Source organism: Eupeodes corollae, chromosome 1 (assembly GCF_945859685.1).
Source record: "Eupeodes corollae chromosome 1, idEupCoro1.1, whole genome shotgun sequence".
Classification (NCBI taxonomy): Eukaryota; Metazoa; Arthropoda; class Insecta; order Diptera; family Syrphidae; genus Eupeodes; species Eupeodes corollae.
In genome coordinates this window covers 259,397,666-259,424,183 of record NC_079147.1, presented here as the reverse complement: position 1 = coordinate 259,424,183, position 26,518 = coordinate 259,397,666, and the positions used below count along the sequence as shown (strand labels likewise).

Sequence of the window (26,518 nt, the reverse complement as noted above, 5' to 3'; positions counted from 1 at the left end):
CAACAATCCGTTGAGAACTAGGACCTAGTGACTTAAAACTCTCAACCATTCCTGTGTCCGAGTAATGTTGCCACGTTTCATATGGTTCTCTAATCAATTTGTTAAATCTGTCAAAAGGCATATTTCGTCCTTTCTCATGTTCTATTAGACAAAACGAATTGATTTATTGAAATTGCATTAACATGATCTGAGCTGTCATATTGAGATGAATTTTTGTGTAATAGTTTCACAATTATTTGTACATAAGTCTAATTTCTTATTCTTACGCCAAGCAAAAACGTATTCAAATACCAATTTGGCAGCTTTACTGACACTATAGTCCTACTGGCACGAAAATAAAATCAACCAACATTTTCATAAGCTTTTATCAAATGTGAAATATAAAGATCAAAGGAACTTAAACGAATGTAAACATCTGGTGAAGCAGGAAGTGTAGTACTTTTTTAGTCACTCCTAAGATCATAATGTACATATAATATTTTATTATATTTATAATAGTTTCTAAATGTTTCTAAATTTTTTTAAAAATTTGACAACTGAACAATTTTTGTTGGTATTAACATAATAGAAAGTATTATAATAAGTATTAAGTTATCATTCCGTCTTTTAAAATTTTTGAGATATCACCTTTAAAAATTCGAAAAAAAAATTAAAAATAAAATTCATATTATATTTATAATATTTTAACGCTATTTTAATTGAATAAGTATCGAAATTTCAAATAAAGACTTATAAACATTGAGTTTGATTTCTAAACGCAACCTTTCACTATTCGTTGAACTGTCATTGCCAATCTATAATAATTACCATCATGGTAGGTGCGACATCGAGTTTTTTGAAATATGGAAAATATCTCAGATATTCACAGCAAACGATCCAAACCAATCAATTTCACAGCGTTCCTAAGAATTGGGCATGGCTTTGACTACTTTATGACGTATTTTGCGTAAGGATCTTGGCTTAAATCTATATCAGATCAAGCTGATTCAAGAATTAAAGCTGACCAATTAAAGTAACGTCAGCTCTTCGATTTTGTAAGTCATCAAGAAAATCTATTATAATTCATTGTTATAAACTTTCATTTAATACATTATTTTTCTTTTTTTAACGTGGAAGGGATCGGTTTTTACTTAAAGAATGTTTTATCAAATTCAAATACAGTTTGGTTTTTGACATGCTAACTCAAAAAACCATTAATTTTATCTAAATTTTCTTTTCATATAACACAATAAATTATAAAATATTTACATAATTATATCACCCTGTTACAATATAAGGTTTGAGAGCGTATGCTTCTTAATGCAATTACAACTCAACGAAGCATTTGACATATTTTCTGAACGAAAACAAACCGCCAAATGCAATGCATCCCTCTCAAAAATGCATAAGTCAAAAGGAGACAAAAACACTTGGATTTTGAAGCAAAAACTAAATTGCAATAAAAAGAAGCCAACTCCAAGCAAAAATAGCAATAACCACTACTACTATCTTCTTCTCTCCTCAACAAATCTAATTTGTAAACTCAAAAATCTTATTATGTGTTTCCTTTCTTCTTGCAAATAATAAATTTAAATTCATTGTCGTTCTCATTCTCGTACCCGTTGTCGTTGTTTTCTTTATTTTTTACCGCCGCTGTGTTGTATATTTTGTGTAAAATTGGAATTTAAAAAACAAAAAGAACCCAAAAAGCAATATAAAATATTCTTAAAATATAAATTAGACCGAAGAGAAAATATTATAAACACAAATATGCCAATTCAATTGGATAAAATCTTAGCTGATATCGCTGACGAAAAACCTCTGCATCCACAAAGCGATGCCGCGAAATCCAAAAAGGACCAAGATGAGGCTTGGATTAAAGTTGGAAAAAAGAATAAACTTTCTGGTGGGATTTCTAATACCAACGAAAAAACTTATTGAAATGTAAAATTAACAAAATTTTTGTTTGTATATGACTTTTTGCAGCACATGAAGCTAAATCGATTTTCAAAGTTTTACAAAAGAAATACGAACAAGAGAAGCTGAAGCCCTCGAGCACCTGGAAGCTGTTTCAACAAATGGAAGATATATGCAAAAAACAAGAGGAATTCACACCGAAATTAGAGTGAGTCTTACAAACTTCTTAATGGAGCTGTAAATGTTTAGAGTAATTCTAAGATAGCCATCGCATCAGGGGGCTCTTTTTTCTGGGCGCAACTTTATATGCGTCTCTAGCAATTTGTGTGTACATAGAGATTCTTTTTAAATTGTTTTATTCTTTGAACTTTATTAATTGATTTGGTGGCTAACAAACTTAATGCCGGCATGCGCCAGACCATGTTTACAGAGTCTCCATTGAGAACTGACCCCCAAATCATATTCTGGTGGGGTAGGTTCACCTTTCAAATGAAAGACCTAGCGCGCCAAGTCTTCCCAAAGTGTTTATCATAAGCTTGGCTACTAGTTTGACAGCTTTTCTAGGCTAAGACTGGACTTCTATTTTCGTCATTATGAGCCTATAATCTCAAATCTAATAATAATACTTTAGGAGGGTTTTTTTCGGGTACAAACTGGGGTTTCCCCAAAAAACATGAAACTTGTTAATAAAGGGTGAGCGGAATGAATGTTTCTTTTTAAAAATGCTTGCATCGGCAAGATTGGCAGTAGCGCATTCTGCCTATTCTTCCAATGCTTACAATAGATGCATCAAAGATGTAAGTTTCCGGATTTATTGAGCCAACTCCACTGAAGAAAACCGAAATAAGTCTAAACAAGCTAGAAAGGCCTATAACAGACGTATTCGACGCATTACATTTTTACATGATTAGAAATTACGGCAGAAAATACTACAATGTTCCAAAGGTAGTAAACATTTCTGGTAATTTACTGTGGTCAGTTCCTAAGCTCGTTTCCAATGACACTCCGTTTGTAAGCGCGGTTGATAAGGCCAATTTGAATTCAGCAAAGTTTGCTGTTAATTCGATGCCTGAATAATGAGTGAAATGGCTCCTCATGTACTCAAAAGCCTAAACAATTTTATGGCACGAATCTACTTTCGCACTTTTTCAGTTGCTAGAGTACTTAAAGATCTTGACATTCGTAAATCCACTGGACGGGTAGTATCCCCGCTATAGTTCTAAAAAGGGGTTCTTCAACGCTGGAAAAACCACTGCGTAAGGTTTTACATCTGTCTAGTCTCTTCCGAGTGGAAGGAACACTGCACCTGTCCACCCTGTTCCTAAAAAGGAGAATCCTCCTCATCCTCTAACTATCTTTCAATTGCACTTTCGTCCCTTCTTTCCAAAGTCATGGAAAGGCTGATCAATTTTCAGATAAAAAAATATCTTGAAGCACGAAAGCTTCTTAATGACCGGCAGTACGGCTTTCGTAGTAATAAGTCCACTGGTGATCTAATTGACTCATATCATCAAACAGTGGAACAAATTTTTGCATAGATTTGGAGAAAGTAAGATTGTTATTTCAAAGGCATTTGATAGAGTTTGGCATTAAAAAAATGCGTGCTCTTAGTTTGGATGAATCTCTGTTCTGTTGGGTTAGAAATTACCTTTCGGACAGTTTAGGTAAGGTTAAAGTGGCTGTCCGTGATGGAATAGAACACACTTAGGCCAGTTAAGGCCCGTTTGCTGATACTTTTCTTATCATGGCTGACAAGAAAAGGATAAGAAATCCCAATTTTTCTCGAAAAGAAAAGCGGACAATTTAGAATGTGCTTATCAAGAAAATACAATAATATTGAAAATAAAAAAAAAAAACAGATGGAGTTACGGGGAAGGAAAAAGAAACAGCTTGGGAGAGAATAACATCGATTTTAATTCCCATTCGGATTCAGCATGCTACAGGACCGTTGAATCCCTTAAACAATTTTACCAAGGATATAAAAAGAATTTAGGAAGGTGGCGAAGATGAGGTAGATGGATTTTAATATATTTCCTATACAGTACCCGTGGCATGATAGTTAGTGCGTTGGAATTTCATGCGTGAGGTCTTGGGTTCGATCCCTTCCTATGTCACGGGTACTGCCTCTTGCGAAGAATTGACAATTTCTCCAAGAGTAATTCTTGTCATGAAAAGTGCTTTCTCAAATTTGCCGTTCGAAATCGGTACCTCGAGAACATTCTCCTGATACACTTTAACACCGGTTTGCCTTTTTCACAAAAGTGCAGTGAAGTGACACCTTTATGGGAAACCCCCCACCAAACCATTTCTGAAGCGGGTTGGTGTCCACGCTGAACCCTTGGAACAATTTTTTTGCTTCTTTTTATGATGTCCCATAAATGTTATCATTTTGTTTGTTATAAACTTCTTCTATTGTGAAGATTTTTTCATCCGTAAACAAGATATTTTTATATCCATTAACCGCGTGCCACTGCAAAAGCTTTTTGCTTCTTTCAAGTCTTATTTTTTTAAGACTTGAAGTTAAAAGATGTGCTTTTATGTGAAGATCATCTCGGATTAGCCTTGACATGGATCTGGTGGATATATCCAATTCTCTGGACATGATCTTCTGCTTCCGGAGAGGATTCCTACGAATTCGTTCACGCACGGCTTTTACTTTTGCTCCCGTTCGACCGACGCATGGACGACCACTTCTTGGTCTGTCATCTACTTTTGACAATTCATCAAAACGTTTTATAGTACGATACACAAACATTAGCGAAAAACCAAATGGTTTTAAAAGTTCGAAAATTTAATTTCAATTTTTTTCACAATTATGTAATTCGATTATCACGACTCGATTTTCTTTAACACCCCACTCCATGATTTCCAATCAAAAGCTGAAACCAAACAAGCTTCCATTCTTTACTTTTAAGATGACGTGTTTCGAAAAAATAGTTAGGGTTACTATTCCTAGTGGAAGTTATAAGCAATACGCTCTTGAAAACGTGTAACAGAACTTATGGCTAGACTAGGTAGAAGACTGAAAATTTTGTTCAATGATTTGTTATAAAAGTCAAGTATCAAACCTGTTATAATGCCTTTCTAGATCCTTCTCGATTTGTTCTAATACATGGATAGCCATCATTTTAGTCAAACGACTTCTTTTGTAGAAGGCCAATTCATAAAAACTAAAAAGTACTCATTTCTATCGTAAACCTGACGGGGGACACCAACTTCAATCAATTCAAGAACCTCCACAAGCTTTGAGTTCTGTGCTAACTTTTTAGCAGAACTTAGTAACTTATGTGAAACTTAAATAGTTATGAGTCGTATGAGCAAACGGGCCTTATTGGGCCATTGTGAAACCACATGAATTCTACTACCTATTTTTTTTCCGATTTTTAGCTAGATCAGGGCACGTACAGTGAATGTGAAGAACTTTTTCCTCCTCTTCCTCGTCCATACAGCTTCTGCAAAAGTCATTTCAGAATACGCCTAGGCACTTGGCATGCTGTTTTATTGGACAGTCCGGCTATGACACCTATTATCGAGCTTATGCATAGGCGACCTGCTTAGAGATAGCAAGCAACTTGGTCGCTTTAAGTCTAGTGTTGTCCTGATGTTTTTTGTGACCTGACACGTGGTTATGTTGTTCCATTTGGTGTTTGCCTTCTTCATAGCGTCCTGCATTAGCAATAGTTTACAAGTAGCGATTGGTATGCCAGCATTTGCCAAACGTGTTAGGATGGGCTGCACTGTACTCTTCCTGGCGAGTTTATATGTCTTATACTTACCTGGAATGTCTCTATGACACGGCCCCCAGCAAAGGTGAATATCCATTAGAGATGATCGACAGTTATAGAGTTTGTATAGATAGAGTCCAGAGAATTGAAATCGGGCTGACTATTTGAGAAGATACGGATATTAGATGTTGATATAACGTTTTCTTTAAGCCAGTACAAGACTTCTTGACTCTAGAAAGATCTGGGAGGTATAGAAAGCTTGAAATTTATTTCGAATTGAAGTTGGGGGATGGTGTAGTCTGTGGTGTTCAAATTTAGTTAGACAATAACTTGTTAAAGTTGTCGGTCCGTTTAAAGTTTTACTATTTATATTTTTGCTTACCTTGAATTTACTTTAAATATTATATTCATTGACAATTAATTTGCGATAATTAAGAGCATATTTTAAGAATTTGTATAGATTTAAATAACATTTGAAATTCAATATTTGAAACAAATTGATGCGATTAATTGTTTTAGCTCCTAGAAATAATCTCCGGTATGACTTTAAAATAGGACAGATGCTGACAAAGTGCTTTGTGTTCACAGCTGCATCAAGATTACACATTTGTGTATAAGCCAACAGTATCCTGCTGAAATGCCCTAGCACTCAAGTTAAGTAATCCACACCCCGTTCTTAAGACCATACTTATCATTTCTCGTGAATTTGAGTCATTAAAATAGTTGGGTACCTCTTTGGATGATACACTGCTATATTCATCGTAAAACTGCGATTGTAAAGCACGTTCGGTAGAATCTTTCCACCGTTGTTCTTTCAGTTTAATCAATAGCATGTTGTGGGCATATTTGCTTCATAGTTGACAACGATGCCAGTCGCGCGAAAAAAGCCTGACCATTCCTGGGCCCAATAAATATTTTTGCGAAGCTTGGCGGCTGAGTCATGGACTTTAAACTTTTTTGAATGTGGCACTAAGTTATTTTTCAGAAGCTTAGACCAGGTTGCGTTGATTGCTTTTTTTGATGTTGCAAGCCTCTCTGTCAGATGTTCAGACCAAGACATAATATATATTAAGACGACGCCAAGATATTTATACTGGTTTCTTATTTTTACTTCTACACCTTTAAAATTCCATTTTTCACTTAATGCTCTTCGGCCTCCATTCCTAAAAATAACAATTTCAGATTTTTCAAGGTTCCATTTATCGCAATAGCTGCTGAACTTGTTTTTAATAATTGTTAGAAGTAAAGCTAGACTCTGAGCTAAAATTACAATATCATCAGCATACAAAAGAACCTTTATACCAATTCTTTGCACATGTATTCTGATAAGGAGTTCAGAATGTAGGTCATTTAAGAACAAGACAAAAAGCAGAGCGCTCAGAACGCAACCTTGTTTAACGCCTTTGCTCTTTCTAAAGAAATTAGAGGTACTGCTTCCATCCCTTACGGCGGCAACTGTATCTTGGTATAATGGTTTAATAATTTTAATCATTTTCGTCGAGATGCCCTATGTTATAAGTTTGTGAATAAGATCTTCTCTGTTAATATTGTCGAACGCAGCTTTTAAACATAAAGTTGCTTTTTCTGGCTTAGTTGCAGCTGAATAAGGCATGAAAGAAGAAGGTATGGAATTCATTGAGTACATTGTTGTTTTCGATCCAAGTAGTGAAGCGGTTTAGGAGAATTGAGTAGAATAATTTGTAGAGGATATCTAAAAATGAAAGCCAACGATAGTTAGATACAAGACTAGCGTCACCTTTTTTGAAGTTCGGAAAGATAATTGATTTTTGAAGGATGTTGGTATTGTTTCTGTTTCGTAGATTCTTTTCAGCAAATTATGAACCACCCCAATAAGAGAATTACTCACATTTTCAAAAAACTCGTATGGGATGCTGTTTATACCCGGAGCTTTGTTTTCTTTTGAAGATTCAATGACAATCTTTACTTCATTCAAATCCATTGGGTGATCAAGTTCAGGTATTTCAACTAGATTTGTTTCACAGGAAATTCTCGGCTGCTTAATCGAATATGTCATGAATTCAAAAGCTGTAATTTGGGTTCCAGTATTCGTAGGATTACCGCGTATCTGTTTGACCAGTTTCCACCAATCTTTTGCTGTGTTAATACTTGCAAGTCGGCTGCATTGTTACGATCTTTGTTTTTCTTTACATAGGGCTTTGTACTTCCTATTTGCTTCACAATAGTTCTTTCTGCTTGCATCGAGATTAAATTTTCTCTAAATGTTAAGTAGCTAAGTGAACATTTTCTAACAAATGGATGATGTAGTCTGTGTGCTTTGGAATTGATTCTAAACACCTAAGAATTACGGAGTGGCGACGGAGCTTTGAGGCGAATAGCAGAGCTATTATATCAAGAGGTGTTAGGTAGATTAAGGTGTCCAGTGCTGCAGATGGGTTCGTGCGAAGCGATCCGCTTATACATAGGCAAGCTGAACGTTGGACTTCATTTAATGTGTCGCGGTTTATAGCTTTCTCTAAAGCAGTCCACTATACTGCCACACCGTACATTAAAATCGGTCTAATTGCAGATGTGTATAGTCAATGGTAGAATCTAGGTTATAAGCACCATTTATTATCAATAGCTTTTTTTGTAAGAGAAGAGAGCTACAGTAGCTTGTTTGACTCTTTCTTGTATCTTAAATTAAACCCAGGACAGTTAAAATTAAGTAGTATTGGACGGGTTCAAATCTTATACCCACAAAATAAACGCTGATGTCTCGAAACCTACCGCGTGCTGTTGTGTGTTCTTTCTGTTTGTTGTTCCTTCTCTTCTGTCATTCTGTCTTGTGTTGTTATCACCTTATATAGTCTAGTCGCTCAAGGTGCTGTATTCTCTACTCTGTACGTTTGTGTCTTGAATAGTGTGTAATGTAATGTAAACGCTGATGTGGCCCAGTGCTCCGTTTTGTCTCCGAAACTTTTACTTATTTTTATAAATGATCTTTTGTCTGGAACTTCTAACCTAGGAAATTGTTTCCCTGATGACAGTACCATTAGCTTTGAATATTCGTTTTTAGATTCTTATCCATATTCTTCGGATGTGGACTACCAACGACGGCATATGATAATCTCATTAAATTCTGATCTTGACAGCAAGGTTCATTGAAAATTAAAAATTCGTTTAGATGTCTACTGTCTCAAAAGCTTAACTCTCCTTCAATGCCACTTCCCAATGGTTGGTACTTGCATCGAGGAGACTGAACAGCTTTCAGTTCTAGGTGTGTGCATCCCAAACCACCTGTTGTGGAGTGATCACATATTCGACATCGCCAAAAATGATGCTAAGTGTTTATGTTTTCTCCGACGATGCAAGAAGTTTTTATCCCTTCTGATCTGGCTATGATTTACAAAGCTTTTATTCGTCTTAAACTCGAGTATAATTCTCATATTTCGGCTAGTGCCTCATTAACGTACTGGAGCCTTCTAAGTAGAATTGAAAAGACGATTCTAAAAATGATAAGAAATCTTTCTCTTACCGAGAAATTTGCTTCTCTTGAACACCGCCGCAAGTTGTCATTCCATTTATTATTTTATGGTTATTTTTATAAACAATGCTCTAGAAATGTTTGCATGAACTTGTCTTTCTGTGTGACCCGCCGTTCTAATGCATTCTGTGTGCCGAAGCCTTAGGCTTTCTATACCAATTATTTGTATTACTATGAAATAACTCTTAAAAATTACGTATTGATTTTTCCTTTTACAGAGAAGAAGTCCCCGAACACGAGGATGAATCCATGGTTGAGTTCCTTGAAGTTCGAGAAGAAGATGACGATTACGAAGGAGACAGTGACAACCAAGACAAATCTATGAGAAGCATCAGTCCAACGGGAAGTTCACCAGAGAAAGAAACCACCCCCAGCAATGTAGACACAAAGCCAGAGCTTAAAGTTCTTAACTCTAATTTAATGGTTTCACAGGCAGCTACAACAATCAAACCCGAAATCGGTCTTACTCAACAACAGCGCGAGCAACAAAAACAACAAAAGCAATCTGCATTCTCAAAAGCTCTCCAAAACAAAGGCATCAGCTTGCGTAAGGCCAATACTGGATCAATCATGAAACAGACCACACTTGGAATGCAAAAACACCCGGGTAACGATAATAGCCGAGCGATAATTATGCCTGAATCCGTCAAACGTAAATTGCAATCCATTGAAACACAACGTGAAGATTCGGTACCTTCGAAAAAAATGCACATCACACAAGCTCAAACATCATCATCATCGACTAATCCATCACATGCCCAGGTTCCTGAGGTTGAAATCAAAAAAGAAACCATCGAAGAAATGGACACAGTATTGCCTTCGACAGTGACAGCGGCGTCCAATGCAGGAATCAATGTCATAACAATTCCATCGACAAACCAAACTTTGGCCGGTGAACTCTCCAATGGCATGACAACGATCAAGTCGAATGGCTTCAATTCACAGCTGGAGGAGCTGGACTTTCAGAAAGACATTATTTTTGAGAATAATCCAACAGGCAGTTCGAAGACTCTGAATCATGCCGCTGCCCCTGGGGAGATAATAAATATCGGGAATTTCGACAACCAGCTTCCGCCGACTTTCTTCAAAAATCTCTGCAATTCAAATCGACACGAAGCCCTCGGGCTGTACGTTGCGAATGTTATGAATCGAGTTAGCAATAAGACAGCTGCTAAGCTGGAAATCAATATCCTTAAAGCTATAATTGAAGCGCAGTCTGATGAGTATGCGAGACTTTAGATTAAGATGAGGATTTTATTATGACATAATATTATTCCTGCCCTTGTACCCTTGTATTGGCGCGAAAATATATTTCTAATTATATTTTATTTAAAATTATGTATTGACGACCCCCCTCTAAGCCTGTATATGTATTTTTGATATTGTTTTTTTCAAATTAAAAAAAAAATTATATATGTAAACGTATTCAGCTTCATTTTATTCATTATTTTTTTTAATCTTCATTTTTAACGATTTGTGTTTAATTTAGAGAAAAGAAAAAAGTCTCAATTTATTACGATTCAAAGTCGAAAAGAGTTTATTATAATATTTTTTTTGTGTAAACATGCAAAAGTCTTTTCAAAAATTAGTTTTATAAGATTGTGAATAAATAAAATATGAAATGTAATAAGATTTTTAAATAAATCAATTTTAAGTCAAACGGAGACTTATTTACGCATTCGATACAAATTGTTTGATTTATTTTTTCCACCACCGACGATCTTAACTTTATGGTTAAAAGATGAAAGATGAAACTACCACACAATTTGAGACTTATAACTTTGAACTTTAATCGATATTTCCAAAGCTTAATAAAGACTGAATGTGATTAATTATGTTCAAAAAATGTTTCATCCAAACAGGCCATCAAAGTATTTAGGTCTATTTCATAAAGAAAAAGCACCAAGAAGATAACTTTGGTTATATGAGAAAATACAATTGTAATACTGTCTAGGTTAATAGCAAGAACAAATCTTAGTTGGTCAAAATGTCTGCTTGAAGATGCGCAGATTGGATTACTTATCACATTTCTGAAAACAAGTTTAAAGGTTTTAATTACGAGGTATGATTTAAATTATTCCATAAACAAACCGGTGACTTTTAACTTATACAGGGTGGTTCAGGGGAATATGGACAAAAACATATGGATATAACTCATGATGTTTTAAACGTACAATTATTTTATTAAAAATAGTATTTAATAATTTAAGTTTTGGAAAAAACATCGAGCATACGACGTCCATCTTGTTTGTAGCACGAAGAAAATAAGTCCAACAGCAAGTTTTCGTCTATTAATTAAATTTCCGTTTTTATTGCATCCTTAATGGCTGAATCACAAACCCGCTTCAGCTTCGGCTTCACCTGACGTTTACGAGTTCAGCCATAGGAATTCAATGCATGCTATCACAATGGATCTTCGACCTTACGCTTCGTTTGACAATCGTAAGGAAAAGAACGTAATGTGACTCCAAACGGAAGCTCTAGTTCAATTATCTGAACATTTGCTTTGTCTGACAGCTCATCAGCTGTAAAAAAATGTCAACAAACAAAATATTTGCTCTTTGGAGGGATGAAATAATATAAATGTCATTCAAAGCAACCTCGAAGCAGGCCCATCGTAACGCAGACGAACACGAAGCTGAAGCGTGTTTGTGATTCAGCCATAACTTCGTGTAGTGGAAGTGGTTTTGATTCGTAAACACGTGAGTTTAGATAACCCCGAAGAAAATAATCGAACACCTCAAGTCAGGTTACCTAGAATGCCAATGCATATCTCAAAAATGTGAACTGAGGCGGCTAGAAAACATCGCGTACGACGTTCATTGTAGCTATCGGAGTATGAGGAGGGTGATAATTCTACTTCTACGCAACTCGCTGATTTTACAAAGCTATCAAGCAGTGTGGTACCCGTGGCATGATGGTTAGTGCGTTGGACTGTCATGCTAGAGGTCTTGGGTTCGATCCCTGCCTATGCCACCTAAAGTCTTTTCACGGGTACTGCCTCTTGCGAGGAATTGACAAATTCTCCAAGAGTAACTATTGTCATGAAAAAGTGCTTTCTCAAAATTAGCCGTTCAGAGTCGGCATATAAACTGTAGGTCCCCTCCATTCCTGACAACATTACTCGCACACAGGAATGGTTGCGAGTTGTAAGTCACTAGGCCTTGGTTCTCAATGGACTGTCGCGCCACCCAATTTATTTATTTTTTTTTTATTAAGCAGTCAATGTAACGGGCACCATTGACGGTCACCTTGGATCTTTGTTGCTCAAAAAAGTAAGTAATTACTGATTAATTTTTTTTTGAAACTGCACACCAACGAGTAAGCAACGGTCGTTCGTGGAGGCTTTAAGGGTTTTCTACAGCTAATAACGGACATTTTACATACTTACAAAACCGTCGATGTAAAAATGCTCTTTATAAATCATAAATACCAATATATTGTCATTTACTTCAAATAACGAGAGCAATTGAACGTTATTGATTATCAGTGGGTTAAAAGTGTTGAACAATTGTCAACTTATAAGGATGGAAGTTTATCTTACGCCTGACGATGCTTCGAACGGAAGAACTTTGTAGAAAAGCGGCTCTTACCCTTTCTGTTGTTACAGTACGTACGGGACCAGATGGAACCTGAACGCACACTGTACTTTCACTACCGATTCGTTGTTTTTGACAAATGAATCGTACCCGAACACACGCTAAAGGACACTCACTGCTCCATTGTGGTAACTAAATGGCATTCACCCCTATTACCGATGTCGTGAAGGACAGACAAAATTATACCACACAACACAATCTGCATCAACAACTTGGATGGTTTTAACTTTTGTCACTCGTTTTGTTGTCGTTTGTAAACGTCAACTGTGTTAAACGCATTCATTCAAGAGAGATACTTTCATTTGAAAATTTGCTCTCGACGAAGAAATGGAAGTTCGCAAAACTGTAAGTTTCCTTGTTAAATAATTTACTTTATAGAACTTATTTATACTTTATTTGTGGTAAATAAGAGCTAAATATTTGTTTACATTTGAAGGTGAAATTAACAAATCAGAATCAGTTCCAGGCCCTCGTCGAGCTGATGGAGAGCAACGAGCAGTTGGATAGGGGATTTTTGAAGGGAATCATCAAAACTGACATAAAAAGGGAATGGAATTCCATAGCTGAGCAGCTGAACAGCAATGGTTCTCCAGTAAGAGATTGATGGTTGCAAAAAGGTTGAAATCGCTTATTTCATTAATGTAAAAAATATGTTAATGTTTGCTTAAATCAGGTTTGGGCCGACTTTAAGTTCAGAGTGAAGAAGAAATAATAAACAATTCAAAAGAAATGAAATCAACTGGAGGAGGTTCAAACCAATTGCAAATTTTATCTCCGCTGGAAGATGCTGTAGCAAATATGCTTAAATTCAAACAGTGGTTAAAGCCAAACCATAAAAATCTGCTACAAATTCGTCGCGTAGAAGAACTTATGGAATGCAACTTAAAAAACGACACTACAGAGAATACGAGAGTCTTCGAAAAATAAAACGACATCGGTAATAGGCATGATTATTTATCGGATCGAATGAGACCTTTCAGATTTACTCACACTCAGCCTATGTCAAGAAAAAGCCATTTATTCTTAGCCCTATTCCCGTAAACCACCTTGTTTATACAATTTCCGTGTAAACTTTAAGTCATAGAAAATTGAATTCAATAAATTGTCTTTTTAAAATCCGTCAAAATCGACCATAATGGATACATAAACGATATCAAACAGACTATAACAAAAGCAGATGAAAGCACCTTGTGTCGTTTCGAGAGAAAAGTTCTTCGTGTGATCTCCGGTCCCGTATGCATCGAAGGGGAGTGGAGGAGAAGATGGAACGATGAGCTGTACGGGCTGAACAGCAACGTATACTTAGCCAGACGGGTAAAAGCCCAAGGACTAAGATGGCTGGGTCACGTATTTCTCTACAAATTCTATTCAAATTATCAAATAACTCCCACTTTGTTTAGAGGCCAGTTATAGATTTCATTGAAATTAATTCAGACAAATTGTTGAAAGAATATTCGACTGTGTTTCAATTTCATTCAAATTTGCACCCTTATTTATCGGAACAAATGTATTTTTCTATTATCTGGACAGCTGATTATTTTATGTATAAAAGTGAAACTAATCGATCCACGGAATCAGGAACATTTGTTCAATAACATAATTATTCAATGATCGCTATAAACGGCCTGCCAAAAAATTCAATAATTGGTTTCAATGAAGAAAACCTTTAAGTATCCCTATGAACGTTGAGATGTCGCAATTTTGTTTCTAAGAAATTTTAACTGTAATTTCATTGTTCTTTCAGTTCTCATAAAATGTTTTTATAATTTTTAATAATATATTTATGTACTTACTTTTATCGATTACAAATTGCTGTTGATAAAAGTCCCAACGATAGAAGAATAAATTATTATCCTCATTATCTTTCAAAACTCCAATTACATCCACAAATTGGTCATTAACACTCAAAGTCAGACTGATAACTTTTTGAGCTTGAATAGGCATCGTTTGTTTTTGTTCGAAATGGCTCAAATAATATTTTGTATCTAAAATAAAAAGAAATACAAATTTGCTTACAAAAAGAAGATATAAGAAATTCTATTAACTTACTTTTATAAGTTTTTCCAAGTCTCTCAACTATTTCTTCTAATTGCCCAAAAGCTTTAACTGTCTTATTGTTCATCAAATTGTAATCAAAACTTTTCACTTTCGAGTCTCTCAACTCTTCTTCACTTTCAAAATGCTCTGCACTAACAGAATTCTCAAAAACAATCGAACTCTCAAGGTTAACAGGCATTTTAATATCATCTTCCATGATTTGATTTTTAAAGAACTCGTTAATATTTATTCCATTTATCGAATCAGCTTGAAGTTCTTCAATTGAGTTCGATAGAATGAGTTTTTCTTTTGGAAATTTAGTAACAATTTTAACATTTCCATTGATCACTTGATCCTTATCACGAAGAAGTAAGTTTTCCTCATCGAAGGTCATATTATTAACTGTTCCAAAAACCTCGATATTGCTATAGATAATTGCAGAATCCACTGTAGTTCTGCCCAGAATTGTATAATTTTCATAAACAAAAACTGTGTTGTAAATCCATTCGGTGAGATCGACATCATTGACAGTGCTTCTGGGAGAACAATAAAGATCCTTAATTTTTGCTGATTCAACTTGTTTGGGAGCTGTAATTGTATTCTGGGAGACATCCAAACGAACTACGTCGTCAATGAGATTTAAGTTGTTTATACGAATGTTGTTAAGATCTCCTTCAAAATTTAAGAATTCAATTAGTTTTGAATAAATATTTATTTCTAATTTAGATACCTGCAACAAATGCTTCATAGATTTTCCATTGTTTAGTTACTTTTTGTTTACCAGACGTAAGAAGAGAATTCTCCACAAAATCATTGAAATCAATTTCGGAGTTACTGAAATAAATATTTAAAAAATAACGAATAAAATAAAGTGCTATCTGTTGGGAAATAGAATAAACATGTTTTAGGAATAAATGACTTAAACGAAACAGCTGTTGATGACATTTGTTTGACAGATAGAACCACCACCACCTGTCACAAAGGGGAATGTGTATTTGGTTGTAAACAAAAGTCCTCTGTTTTCTGATATTTTTTAGTATATTTTGTTTATTTTTATACTAAAATTCGTTGAATTTAAATAAATAAAATACACATTTTGAATGGTGAGTTAATATTGTATTGTACAAAGTTGTTAAACTTTAATGGCATTAGTGAGATACTTAAAAAAAGAGTGATTTACAGACTTATTATTGGTTGATTTTTCTAAGGAAACTAGAAAGCTAAATCTGGTTAAATCAAATAATTTATTCAAGGTTGAAACTAATCAAAAACTTCTATCTTCGCTTGAAAACGGTTTGGAAAATAATGCTTTTGGCGGCAAACTAAAGTCAGTGAAATTCGTAGTAGGTATAGGTATATTACCACACCAAACATAGCCTTGAAATCACTCAAGGTTACTCATCAATATTATAGCGTTTCGAATCATTCAGGAGGATTCATATTATTGGATACTTACTTACTTACTTACTTAAGGTGGCGCTACAGTCCTGTGTGAACTAGGGACTCACCCAATAAACTTCTACATCTAGCTCGGTCCCTAGCTAGATGTCTCCAGTTTCGCGCTCCAAGTTGGGTGAGGTCACCTTCTACTTGTGCGCGCCACCTGATCCGCGGTCTTCCTCTTCTGCGCTGTCCTGTGGGTGCGGATTCGAAGACTTTCCGGGCCGGAGCATTGGTTTCCATGCGCTCTACGTGACCCAGCCATCTTAGTCGTTGGACTTTTACTCTTCTTGCTAAGTCTACGTCGCTGTACAGCCCGTACAGTTCGTCGTTCCATTTTCTCCTCCACTCCCCTTCGATGCATACGGGACCGTAGATCACACGAAGAACTTTTCTCTCGAAGCGACCCAAGGTGCTTTCATCCGATTTTGTCATGGTCCATGCTTCTGCAACGTATAGCAGGACGAGGATGATAAGGGTCTTATAAAGCAACACTTTGGTCCCTCGAGAGAGGACTTTACCACTCAATTGCTTTCTTAGTCCAAAGAAACAGCGGTTAGCAAGAGTTATTCTGCGTTTGATCTCAGCGCTGGTGTTGTTTTCTGCGTTTACAGCGGAGCCTAGGTAGACGAAGTCCTTGACTACCTCAAAGTTACGTCTGTCGATTGTGACGTTTTAACCAAAACGTCGGTGTTGTATGTCCTTTCTAGACGACAGCATGTACTTTGTTTTGCCCTCATTAACCGTTAAACCCATTTTTGCCGCCTCCGCCTCAATACTCATAAAAGACCCATTGACATCACGCTGAGTTCTTTTATTGGATAGCAGAATAAAATTACATTCCTTTTCAACAAAGTAGGTAAACTTTTTTCGAAGATTTGTTCACTTTAGCATTTAACGAATGGAAATGAATAAAATTTAAGAAATAAAGGGTTTTTTAACAAGGGCGGGTAGATGTTGAAATGGCGTTTGTTGTGTAGCACGTAGCGCCGTCCTGCTGGAACCACAAGTCGGCTAGGTCAATGTGGTTCAATTTGGGCCATAAGCGTTCGTTGTTGATGGTAACCACCTAACTAACGTGCTTTTCAAAAAAGGACGGACCAATTACGCCGCTGCGCCGGCCCAAAATCCACACCAAGTGGTAACTTTTTGAGGATGCATTATCACCTGGTGAACCTCGCGTAACAAATAACAGTAATTTTTTTTTAAGTTGAAAAGTGGGGCAAAGTACTGCAAGGGACGGGGTTACTTTGCTCCACCTGAAATTTGTAACTATACTGCCTGTATTTAAAGAGCTAGTGACAAGTTAGTGTTGTATTTGAATAGCCCTGGATCAATACTTTAAATCTGCAAGACAAAAAATGTGTACCTAAGTACTTAGCTGGGAGGCCCTTTTGCTTTATAAGAGAATCCAATCGCCTTGGCATAGAATGCACTAAATTTTTGGTCGTTTCTTCTTTAATGTTTTACCATTCCTCTATCAATGCTAGTTTGACTTTAGCTTTATTAGATATCAAATGCTTTTTTACGCGTCTATCCAACTCTTCCCATTAATGCTCAATTGGATTGAGATCTGGGGATTGTGATGGGTGTAGAAGCCCATGTGCAATGTTATATGCCAACCACATACGCACGTTTTGAGCCGTATGTTTCCGGTCATTGTCGTGCTGAAAAGTGAACGAGCCTGTTAAGTTCAACTTTTCAGCACTTTTTTTCAGGCTTTCCTTTAAAATGTTGTTATAAATTTTCTTGTCCATAATTCCGACGATCAAAACAAGCTCGGCCAGGCCCGCAGCAGACATGCACCCCTATACCATCACTCCTCCACAGGCGTGTTTTATTGTAAGTGCAAAGTTATTTTTTTGGTTTTCCCCAGACTTCTGTATGACCATCAAAACGGAAAACGTTAAACTTACTCTCGTCAGAAAAGAGTACATCATCCCAAAAAGCGATTTGCTTGCTTCCGTACTCAATGGGATATTCCAAACGCCTTTTCTGGTTGTCTGGAGAAATCATTGGCTTTCGACAGCAATAAGTGCGTTCTTATCGTCATAGGGTAAACTGATTTCCCAAATTCTAAGTTGACTTCAGCAGCCTCTTCATTTGATGTAATTTAGGGGTTAACTTCCACTTTCCGTAAAAAGCGTCTGAATTCACGAGCATTCAAAACCCGAGGACGACCGGAATGTTTTGCACCAAGTTTGATTCCCCTTTGAAACGATGCACAACTCTGTGAATTGTGTATCGGCTCCTGTCAATAATTTGTCCAATCTCTGCATGTGACTTGTCTTGACTAAGCCTGTAAATATTTATTTTTCTTTCCAATTCGGTGGTTTTCTTCTTTTTCGGGCTCATAGTAATAAATTTTATTTTATTTTCGCAAACCATTTTTCTTAAATAACTACTGGTATCAACACAAACAAAACTTTTTTTGAATAAATGTTACTGCAGTTTTTAGCTTGGCTGACAGAACTGTCAGAAAGATATAATTATTTCAAGACTAACATACTGCGCCAATAATTTTGTGCTGAAGAAATAAGGTGTTTTCTAACTTAAATATTTTTTCCTTAAACCTCAAAAACTTATTTGAATCAAACCAGATATGTTTGATAGTAAATATATGCATATACTAGACAAACAAAAACTAACAAAATAGTGTGTTTCCAAGGCTCAAAATGTTGCATCAAAGTTTAAATAGCTTGCTGTGCCAATAATTAAGTGAGCCACGTAAATATTTAAAAGTAGATTCATTTTTAAATCGGATTCCAAATAAGGCCGTCAAAAATTATGAAAATTATAATTTCATTGCAGGGTACACAACCTTGTTGACCGTAAAAAAAGTAAAATAAAAATAAAAATAAAACTTGCGGGAAAATTGATACAGTTAAAAAAATACTCAAAAACTTACCTGCTTCGTTCAATGATTGGTCCAAATAAGTGCAAATCTTCGACTTTAAAATCATTTTCAAAAACAACTGGCTTTGAAAATATCATTTCTGCCGAAACTTGTTGAGGTTTAGACAAGCTGAAGTAGTTTTCTTTTAAATATTTTAAATTCATTCCATTGATAGGACCCTTAAAAAACCAAATCAACATATTTCTTAAAAATGTTTGTTATTTCATTTACTTACTTCTAAATCAATTGGACCTTCAAAATACCCATCGGCTATTTCAACATGATGTTGTAAATCGACATCTTCATTAGCAAACCAAGCATATTCCATAGTTTTGCTTAAATTATGAGAATTAAGTGTGATAAACGAAGGTGCTTTTTCAAAAATCGCATTTTGAACAGCTACAGTTTGTGGATTTCCATCGATGTATTCATTCAAAAGTGCCAAATTTAAATTGTTCACAGTGGATAATCGACGAATTTGTCCTTTTACATAAACATCTTTTTTGCATATCATTGCTTCGTTGAGGATTTGTGGTTCAACAGAGTTTGCTGTTAAAATGTCTTCGGGAATTCTCAGTCCATTGACAGTGGAAGCTCTTAAAACATTTTTTACTTTAATTGAATTTTCTGAAAACAAGATATTATAGGCTATACAAAACATACAAATTGATAGTAAAAGACTCACCGAAAACTGCATTGCTAATATGCTCGTCTCGGTTTATAAAATATGTTCCCGAAACAAATTCATCAAAATCATGACCATTCAGTTTTCCACCCAGCTTTATCCCTTTCTCAGTTGCTACATTTGCAAGCGTTTGAGGTGCTGTGAAAATCTGGTCTCGATTCTGCTGCAACCAACAATTTCCAAAATCCTCTGCAGGGATTTCATTAAATTTACCCGTAAAACTGACGTTTGAAACTTTGATGTCGTACGGAAATTTCATTCCTCCTACATATTTAACATTGCCATTTAATTGGGTTAGCAATTCTTCGATTTTTTCGATTGGCTTATTATTTATAGATCCTGCTACTTTAAGATTCTCAACTCGAATTGTTCCCGGATAGTTGTTGAATATTTCCGGATTTGGATCGGTTAATTTTTGATCGAGATTTGTTCCGAAAACTTTGTGCTTGGTTTGAACATTTTGTATTTTGGCAAATTGTGTTTTGAAACTCTCTACCTTCAAAGAACCTTCTGAAACTTGATCTCCTGATGTGGTAAGATACTCCGAGAGCTCTCTATCCCGCAATTTAATCGATGGTGATGTGATTCTGAAAAAAGACGATAATTTAGATTGTTTGAAAATTGTCTTGTATTTATTTAAAAATAAAAACCTTTTAGTAGTTAGTTTCTTGAACTTAAGGTTTCCAGTGATATTTTGCTGTCCATCTTTTGTAAGAAGTCTTTTTTCAAAATTGTCTATCTCAATGCCATTGAGAACCTTAACCTCAGCAAATCCCTCGGAAATTTTTATATCTCCATTGAAAATCTTACGACCTTCAATAATTTGAACCTCATCGAAACCCGTTGGAACTAACTGTTGCAAATCAAAGCCATTAATAAATGAAACCATTGAATTATTAGCTTGGATAGGTTGTTTAAAATTCAATTTAAGTCCAGTAAGAGACCCAGAACTACGCAAACCTTGTTCAAGAGCTTTCTTGACATCGAATTCACCTGAGCTGCCAACGATATTTTTGGCTGATAGAAGATTTTTTATAGTAACATCGCCTGTTATTGTGAAATCTCCAGTTAGATTAAGTGGTTCATGAATGGTCTTAAAGGGAGACCAAAAGTCCAAGCTTCCAAACATTTTACCCTGGAAATTCAAAAAATTGAATGTATGACCTTAGGTTAAATGAAGGTTAAACTTACCGAAATCTTAACTGGTTCAAGGAGCTTTACATTTTCAAATGTCTTCTTCCCGGTCATGTGTTGGACTTCATCTGAGTTTAGAAGCAAGACATCTAATTTATTCTGTAGCACATGCATGTTATTCAAACGGTCATTGATTGTCAAGTTCCTGGCATAAATCGGCTCAGCGAATTGAACATCTTGATTAATAACAAAACTTCCACCATCAGTTCGCACCAGTTTTGAAAGACTTTGTCCACTAACAGTGCCCGAAATAACGAACATCGAATCGGTTTGTAAATTTCCAATCTTAACAGGTGCTTTTAAAAATTGCTGCCCAGATTTCTTGAGAGTATTCAATTGCAAATCAGACCAGCTGATGTCATTTAATTTTCCTGTGATCATTAAATGTTCCACATTCATAGAATCAAGAAACTCTGGATTGGTGTCACTCCGAGCTTCGGGCGGGCGTTTGAAGTTTCCATTGACAACCACCTTGGGAGCTGAAACTTTGTTCAGTTGAATATCAGATACATCGATTCCATTAATTTTCTTCGCCTTGAAGTCATTTCGAACCACCAATGTTCCAACGTTAAGAGTATCTTGTACGTATTCAATGCTATCTCCAGACGAAGTGTGACGTTTCATTAACGATTTTTTATTTGCTCTAGCTTCTAGAACTTCAAGTGACTGCTGGGCGTAGGATAACGTCTTCCAATAACTTGCTGTGAAATTTCGTTGCTGGTTGATAAACTGCGATAAACAAGAATGATTGGAAAACGAAAACACTGCATAAGAAATTTTAAAACTCACCGATTTTGTATAAGCAATTTCAATATTTGCCGATGGAATGTCACGAATTTCTGCTGTCCTACGACCTTTTTTCACCTTCTCTGCTGCTAAAACATCATTTTTCAATTTTTCCACATCAACTTTACTTAGACGATCAATAGCATCAACAGTCCAATCGATGATTTGTTGTCGGAGGGTATTAGCATGCTCTTCTTGGGTAAAGATGGGCAGGAAAACATTCGTTTCATTCTCGATCATGCGTTCGTTGGCGATTACTAAAAGTGAAAAAGAAATAAATTGACTGTTTCCAATGAGGAAATGTGGGACTTTACCGAGATAACTCAAGTCGTTTTCTTCAAAAATGCGCATGTTGGAAACTCCCTTGCCCAGAGCACCTTCAGTGAATTGAGCTTTGGATTCTTCGAATTTCCAATCATTCATGTTGAAGATTTTAATCTCCTGATTTGAACAGGCCACAAGGAGAATAAACTTCTCTATTTCTATATTCTACATAAGAAAATGATAACATTTTTGAGAAGTTAGATAAAAACCACACCACCTTACCTCCACTGGCAGGAATTTCTCAACCGAATACAAGGGCAGTGATTGATACGGGATAAAAGTTCCCTTTTCAAACTTATAAATCACTGACTGAGCTTCAACTTCTTCATGTTCATTAGCCTCACCGCCACCAGCTTGAGAATTACCAAATATCAAATAGTGCTGTTTTCTGATATCTTCAAACGGCAAACTAAAGTACTTGACATCCACAGCACCATAAGTCTTGATCTTCTGAAAATTCACAAGTTTCTTTTTCTCTCGATCATATTTGTAGATCATCGAATTAGTTTCGGTCCGACCATTTTGATCAGCGTAATTGGCCACTGCCACATAACTCTCCGAGTCAATTGAAAATGGTTCCAATCTCTTAGCATTGCTGCACGGGATCTTACCAAGTTTATTAAATCCATAACCAGACCATTTGAAATATGGGCAAAAGTGAGTTGTATTGACTGTAGTCACGAAAGTTTGCAAAAGGAAGAGATCATTTGGTGTCGCTCGTAGGTAGACCGCTCTAAGGCCTTGTGATCCGAAGTATTGGATGAATTTGATACGATTAGAATCAACTTGGAAAATCGGTGATCCTTGATTAGCCCGCTCAACTGGTTGAGTTAGATTATAGGCAATGGCTATATAACCTTTTGGACCAAATGATTTACAGTCAATTCCAATTGCTAAAGGGGTTTCTAAGCTGTAAAGTTTGTCATAGGTCCCATTCTGAAAGATAAATGTTATTCGTCAAGCACCTGATAAGTAAAAATATGCGTTGATCTTACTTCTGCTTTAAAAATTACGAAATTTCGAACTCCATTCTCGTTGATATGCAAACAGGCAGCATGTCTTACAGATTCAACATTGAAAAAGCATATATCCAGGGGAAATATTATTGGAACTGATTCGACTTTTTCCAAGCCATTAAATGAATAGGATGCTGTAAGAAAATAGTTTATAGGATAAAAAAGTATTTTAAACGTTTTGGAAAGGAGTCTCAGTGCCTAAGAAAAATTCTAGTAGCCTCAGTTGTTTGTTTGAGGCTTGCTTTCGTAAATTCTGACTCAAATATGAACTCTGGTAACCCTATAACATTTTACTTCATTTAACCACGAAAATTATTAGACTTATTAGTCATTACGTTCTTTCTCTCAAGTCGTACACAAAACTCATTCTTTTCTGTTTTTCATTTAAGATTTTACATAAAAATGGATCTAACATCATTCGACGACTCCCAAAGTGTTCTCTTCAAAGACTGCATAACCAAACAACTTGAAGAAATTGATCTACTCTCTTCGATCTATTGCAGTCCCGGTGAAATGAATATTTTCGATCCAGGTGTGATAAGTGATTTCAATGAATACCTTAAAGGATCATCAAGCATTCTAAGAGCAACATTAGAGTTTGCAATCGCCATCAAAACGAGTCGTCGTGAAAAAATCGAGATACGAGTGGAGCTACCTCATCTTTATCCTGCAATTGAAAATGCCATTGTTACCATTCGCAGTGCATTACTCTCCAAGACACAAGAGAAATTTGTTAAATCAGAAATTGAAAATTACATTGAATCAATGGAAAAATCCGATACGTATATATTTCAGGTGATTTCTTGGATTCAAGAACAAATCGATGATTTTCTCGCCAAGGACACAAGTGATCTTCAACAATTTTTGGAGAAAAAAGAGACTCAAATCGAGATTGATGATTTTGAACGTTTGTGGATTTATTCACATCATATAAAGAGTCGTTATAAGAGACAAGAGATTTGCAAACAAAGTCGTGATTTAGATTTGTCGGGGTTCCTAAGACCTGGCAAACCGGGAATAATATGTGTTGAAGGTCTAAAGAAGAACACTCAGGAATTTTGGAGGATCATAAAATCAATGCAATGGCATAAGATCACAATTAGGAAAAGCGAGGTGCGTCAAAAAGCTGGCGAGAAGATGGACAAGTTGAGGAGATTCGATGGTTTTCGTGAGGAGCTATTTAGTGACACTGGTGATGATGAGGGCACAAAAATCAGCATGGCACAATTTATAGCATTTCTAGATAAACATAACTCAGGGTATATAAAAAAAGAACTCTTTGGTTTTGAATAGCTATAAGCTTTTAAGTTTTGTTTCATTTTGTAAATATATGTATGTATGTAAATTAATAAATGTTTAAACAATAAAAAAAACACGAAACCAGCGACGTCATTTGATTTAACCGTTATGAGAATAGTTCTTTTCTTTACCTTTATCAAAGAATTGAGAGATATCACGTTTGTTTATTGGAGTCTTAAACGGTTCAACTTTTATGTTGTGATTCTCTTCAATTGAAAATTTAAGACACGTCACTTCTTTTTGAAAACAACAAACAATAATGAAGATGAAACAAATGAAGAAGACAATTTTGTATAACATTTTTTTAGACGAAACATGAGCTCTTGGTTAGAGAAAGGTTTTACTAGGACTGATGATATGGCCTATAATGACTTGTTTTGCTAGGAAAGACATTTAACAATAACAAATTGGGGATAAAGGTACATATATTATTTGCTATAACGGAAATTTTCAAGAGAAATCAAACGTAGAATCATTTTGAAGGCTGTTGAAAGTTGGGGGAGGGATCTAAGCTTTACACTTCGACTCAATGCATTGAATGCTATTAAAATAAATAAATTATCTTCGAAAAATGATAATTTGACTAATGTAATAATAATTAAATGTCCGCGGAACTTTTTACAAATAAAAGGATTTTCAAATTTCGGTAATGGACAATATTCCAATTAAAATTTTATTCAACATTTTTTTCACAAGTTTCACAATTATATATTCAAATAAATGTCCTGACTTGAGTTCAAGGGTATTTTGCAGGCACTCAAGTAAGGAAGGATTTAAGGGGTTTACCGGTGGACATCAGTTTTAAAGTTTTGGATATCAAAATGGGAGCCAAGTCAGAAATTAAGCTAAGGGGTAAACTGATGAGTGTTTCTAGGAAGTGCGAGTATTACGGCTCAATTGTTTTCAGGAAGGAATAGAAATGGCTGATTCGACAGAACGTTGTTTGTAAAAGCATTGATAAAACAACGAACGCCAGAAATATTGCGGCGGTGTTCATGCGGTTATAGTTCTATCACCTATCATTTTCAAAGCTCTTTTTTGAATTCTGTTTAAAAGACTTAAACTTGGTTTAGGGACATGTTTCTAAATATGTGAGTTGTTATTAAGTTCTTTTTTTCGAATTAAAGCTTTTTAAATTACAGCCAGGTCAAAAAGGAGCGTACAATTTTTTGCACCGTCAGATAAATCCTTAGATTTTTGGAAATGTCCAAAATGTGACTGTTTTTTAAAAATAAGCTCACATTCAAGGGGATAATACTACCCTTACACTCACAGTGTGAGCATTCAAAAAGGGAGTAAGCTGTTGGAAGGAGGTTTTGGTGCGCATTGGTTTTGAATTCCTGAATATTGCAATGACTGGGAAATATAGTCATTCCACATTTGGGTAGTACGGCGAATCAGTACTTGACATTACGAGCGATATTGCGCTCGAGGGTAAACTAATGAACATTACTAGAAGCGCGAGTATTATGGAAATTTCCCTTGAGCATAAACCGTTTAAATAACGGGTGAGACACGAAACTTTTCGACGATGTTCGAGCGACGTAAATGAATATAAAAAGACGTAAATGATCCTAATGCTATTATGGCTCTTATTACGCGAATCGAACGTTCGACTGAAAGCGACATTTTTTAAAATCACGCACTTCGTGCATATCATTTCAATATTCTCTACAACAGCCAACTTGTTTGGAAAAAGAGATGTTAACCCATTTAAACGTCGTAATTCATCCATCTTAATTTTGCTATATATTGGATTTCTCAAACGTTCGCTTTAAGTCGAACGTTTAATTCGCTTCTCGTAATAAGGGCCTATAACCAATTAATTTAAATGCTCTACGCTCAAAGCTGTTCAAGAGTTTTAAATATTTTGCAGGAGCAGCAACCCAGAGATGGGAGTTATACTCAAGCTTTTGACGTATATAAATCTTGTAGATAACAGCCAGATCAGAGGAGGAGAAAAACTTGTTGCATCGCCTTTGAAAACCCAAACATCTCGCGGCATTTTTGGTGACATTGCGTATGTGATTATTGCTTATGAGGTAGTTGCTGATACACATACCGAGAATATCGAAATTCTCAGTCTCTTCGATGCAAGTGCCATCCATGGATAATG

The 26,518-nt window shown here is 35.7% G+C and overlaps 3 protein-coding genes across 4 annotated transcripts in view; 2 read left to right on the top strand and 1 right to left on the bottom strand.

The window, feature by feature from the left end:
• Positions 1-24,722, bottom strand: part of LOC129950099 (uncharacterized) — a 30,406-nt gene extending 5,684 nt beyond the window's left edge. Inside the window, exons 1-12 of the mRNA XM_056061918.1 lie at positions 24,534-24,722; positions 23,083-23,237; positions 22,310-23,023; positions 21,767-22,252; positions 20,975-21,706; positions 20,434-20,918; positions 19,784-20,370; positions 19,334-19,725; positions 19,111-19,277; positions 15,493-15,596; positions 14,775-15,434; positions 14,519-14,710 (exon numbers count right to left, since the gene is read on the bottom strand). Coding sequence (XP_055917893.1) covers positions 14,519-14,710; positions 14,775-15,434; positions 15,493-15,596; positions 19,111-19,277; positions 19,334-19,725; positions 19,784-20,370; positions 20,434-20,918; positions 20,975-21,706; positions 21,767-22,252; positions 22,310-23,023; positions 23,083-23,237; positions 24,534-24,702 — 4,843 coding nt within the window. The 5' untranslated portion in view covers positions 24,703-24,722. The remainder of the gene's footprint in view (positions 1-14,518; positions 14,711-14,774; positions 15,435-15,492; positions 15,597-19,110; positions 19,278-19,333; positions 19,726-19,783; positions 20,371-20,433; positions 20,919-20,974; positions 21,707-21,766; positions 22,253-22,309; positions 23,024-23,082; positions 23,238-24,533) is intronic.
• Positions 1,571-10,815, top strand: LOC129953714 (uncharacterized). Of its 2 annotated transcripts, XM_056067098.1 has the most exons (4): positions 1,571-1,885; positions 1,966-2,104; positions 9,345-9,504; positions 9,559-10,815. In XM_056067098.1, exons 1-4 carry the CDS (start codon positions 1,750-1,752, stop codon positions 10,363-10,365), a joined length of 1,242 nt encoding a protein of 413 aa, XP_055923073.1. In that variant the 5' UTR covers positions 1,571-1,749; the 3' UTR covers positions 10,366-10,815. The 2 variants fall into 2 exon arrangements, with proteins under 2 accessions (XP_055923073.1, XP_055923072.1); XM_056067097.1 differs by having other exon boundaries at positions 9,345-10,815.
• LOC129953717 (RWD domain-containing protein 2A) lies at positions 15,725-24,483 on the top strand. Its single transcript, XM_056067100.1, has 2 exons — positions 15,725-15,865; positions 23,493-24,483. The coding sequence occupies exon 2, from the start codon at positions 23,506-23,508 to the stop codon at positions 24,394-24,396; it is 891 nt and encodes a 296-aa protein (XP_055923075.1). The 5' UTR covers positions 15,725-15,865; positions 23,493-23,505; the 3' UTR covers positions 24,397-24,483.
• Positions 24,723-26,518: the final 1,796 nt, after the last annotated feature.

Bases quoted from the DNA above. Each gene is read 5' to 3' on its own strand.
- LOC129953714 (XM_056067097.1), top strand. From the start codon at position 1,750: ATGCCAATTCAATTGGATAAAATCTTAGCTGATATCGCTGACGAAAAA. The intron at 1,886-1,965 runs GTGGGATTTCTA...GACTTTTTGCAG, and splicing joins AAAAAAGAATAAACTTTCTG to CACATGAAGCTAAATCGATT. The intron at 2,105-9,344 runs GTGAGTCTTACA...TTCCTTTTACAG, and splicing joins GAATTCACACCGAAATTAGA to AGAAGAAGTCCCCGAACACG.
- LOC129953717 (XM_056067100.1), top strand. From the start codon at position 23,506: ATGGATCTAACATCATTCGACGACTCCCAAAGTGTTCTCTTCAAAGAC.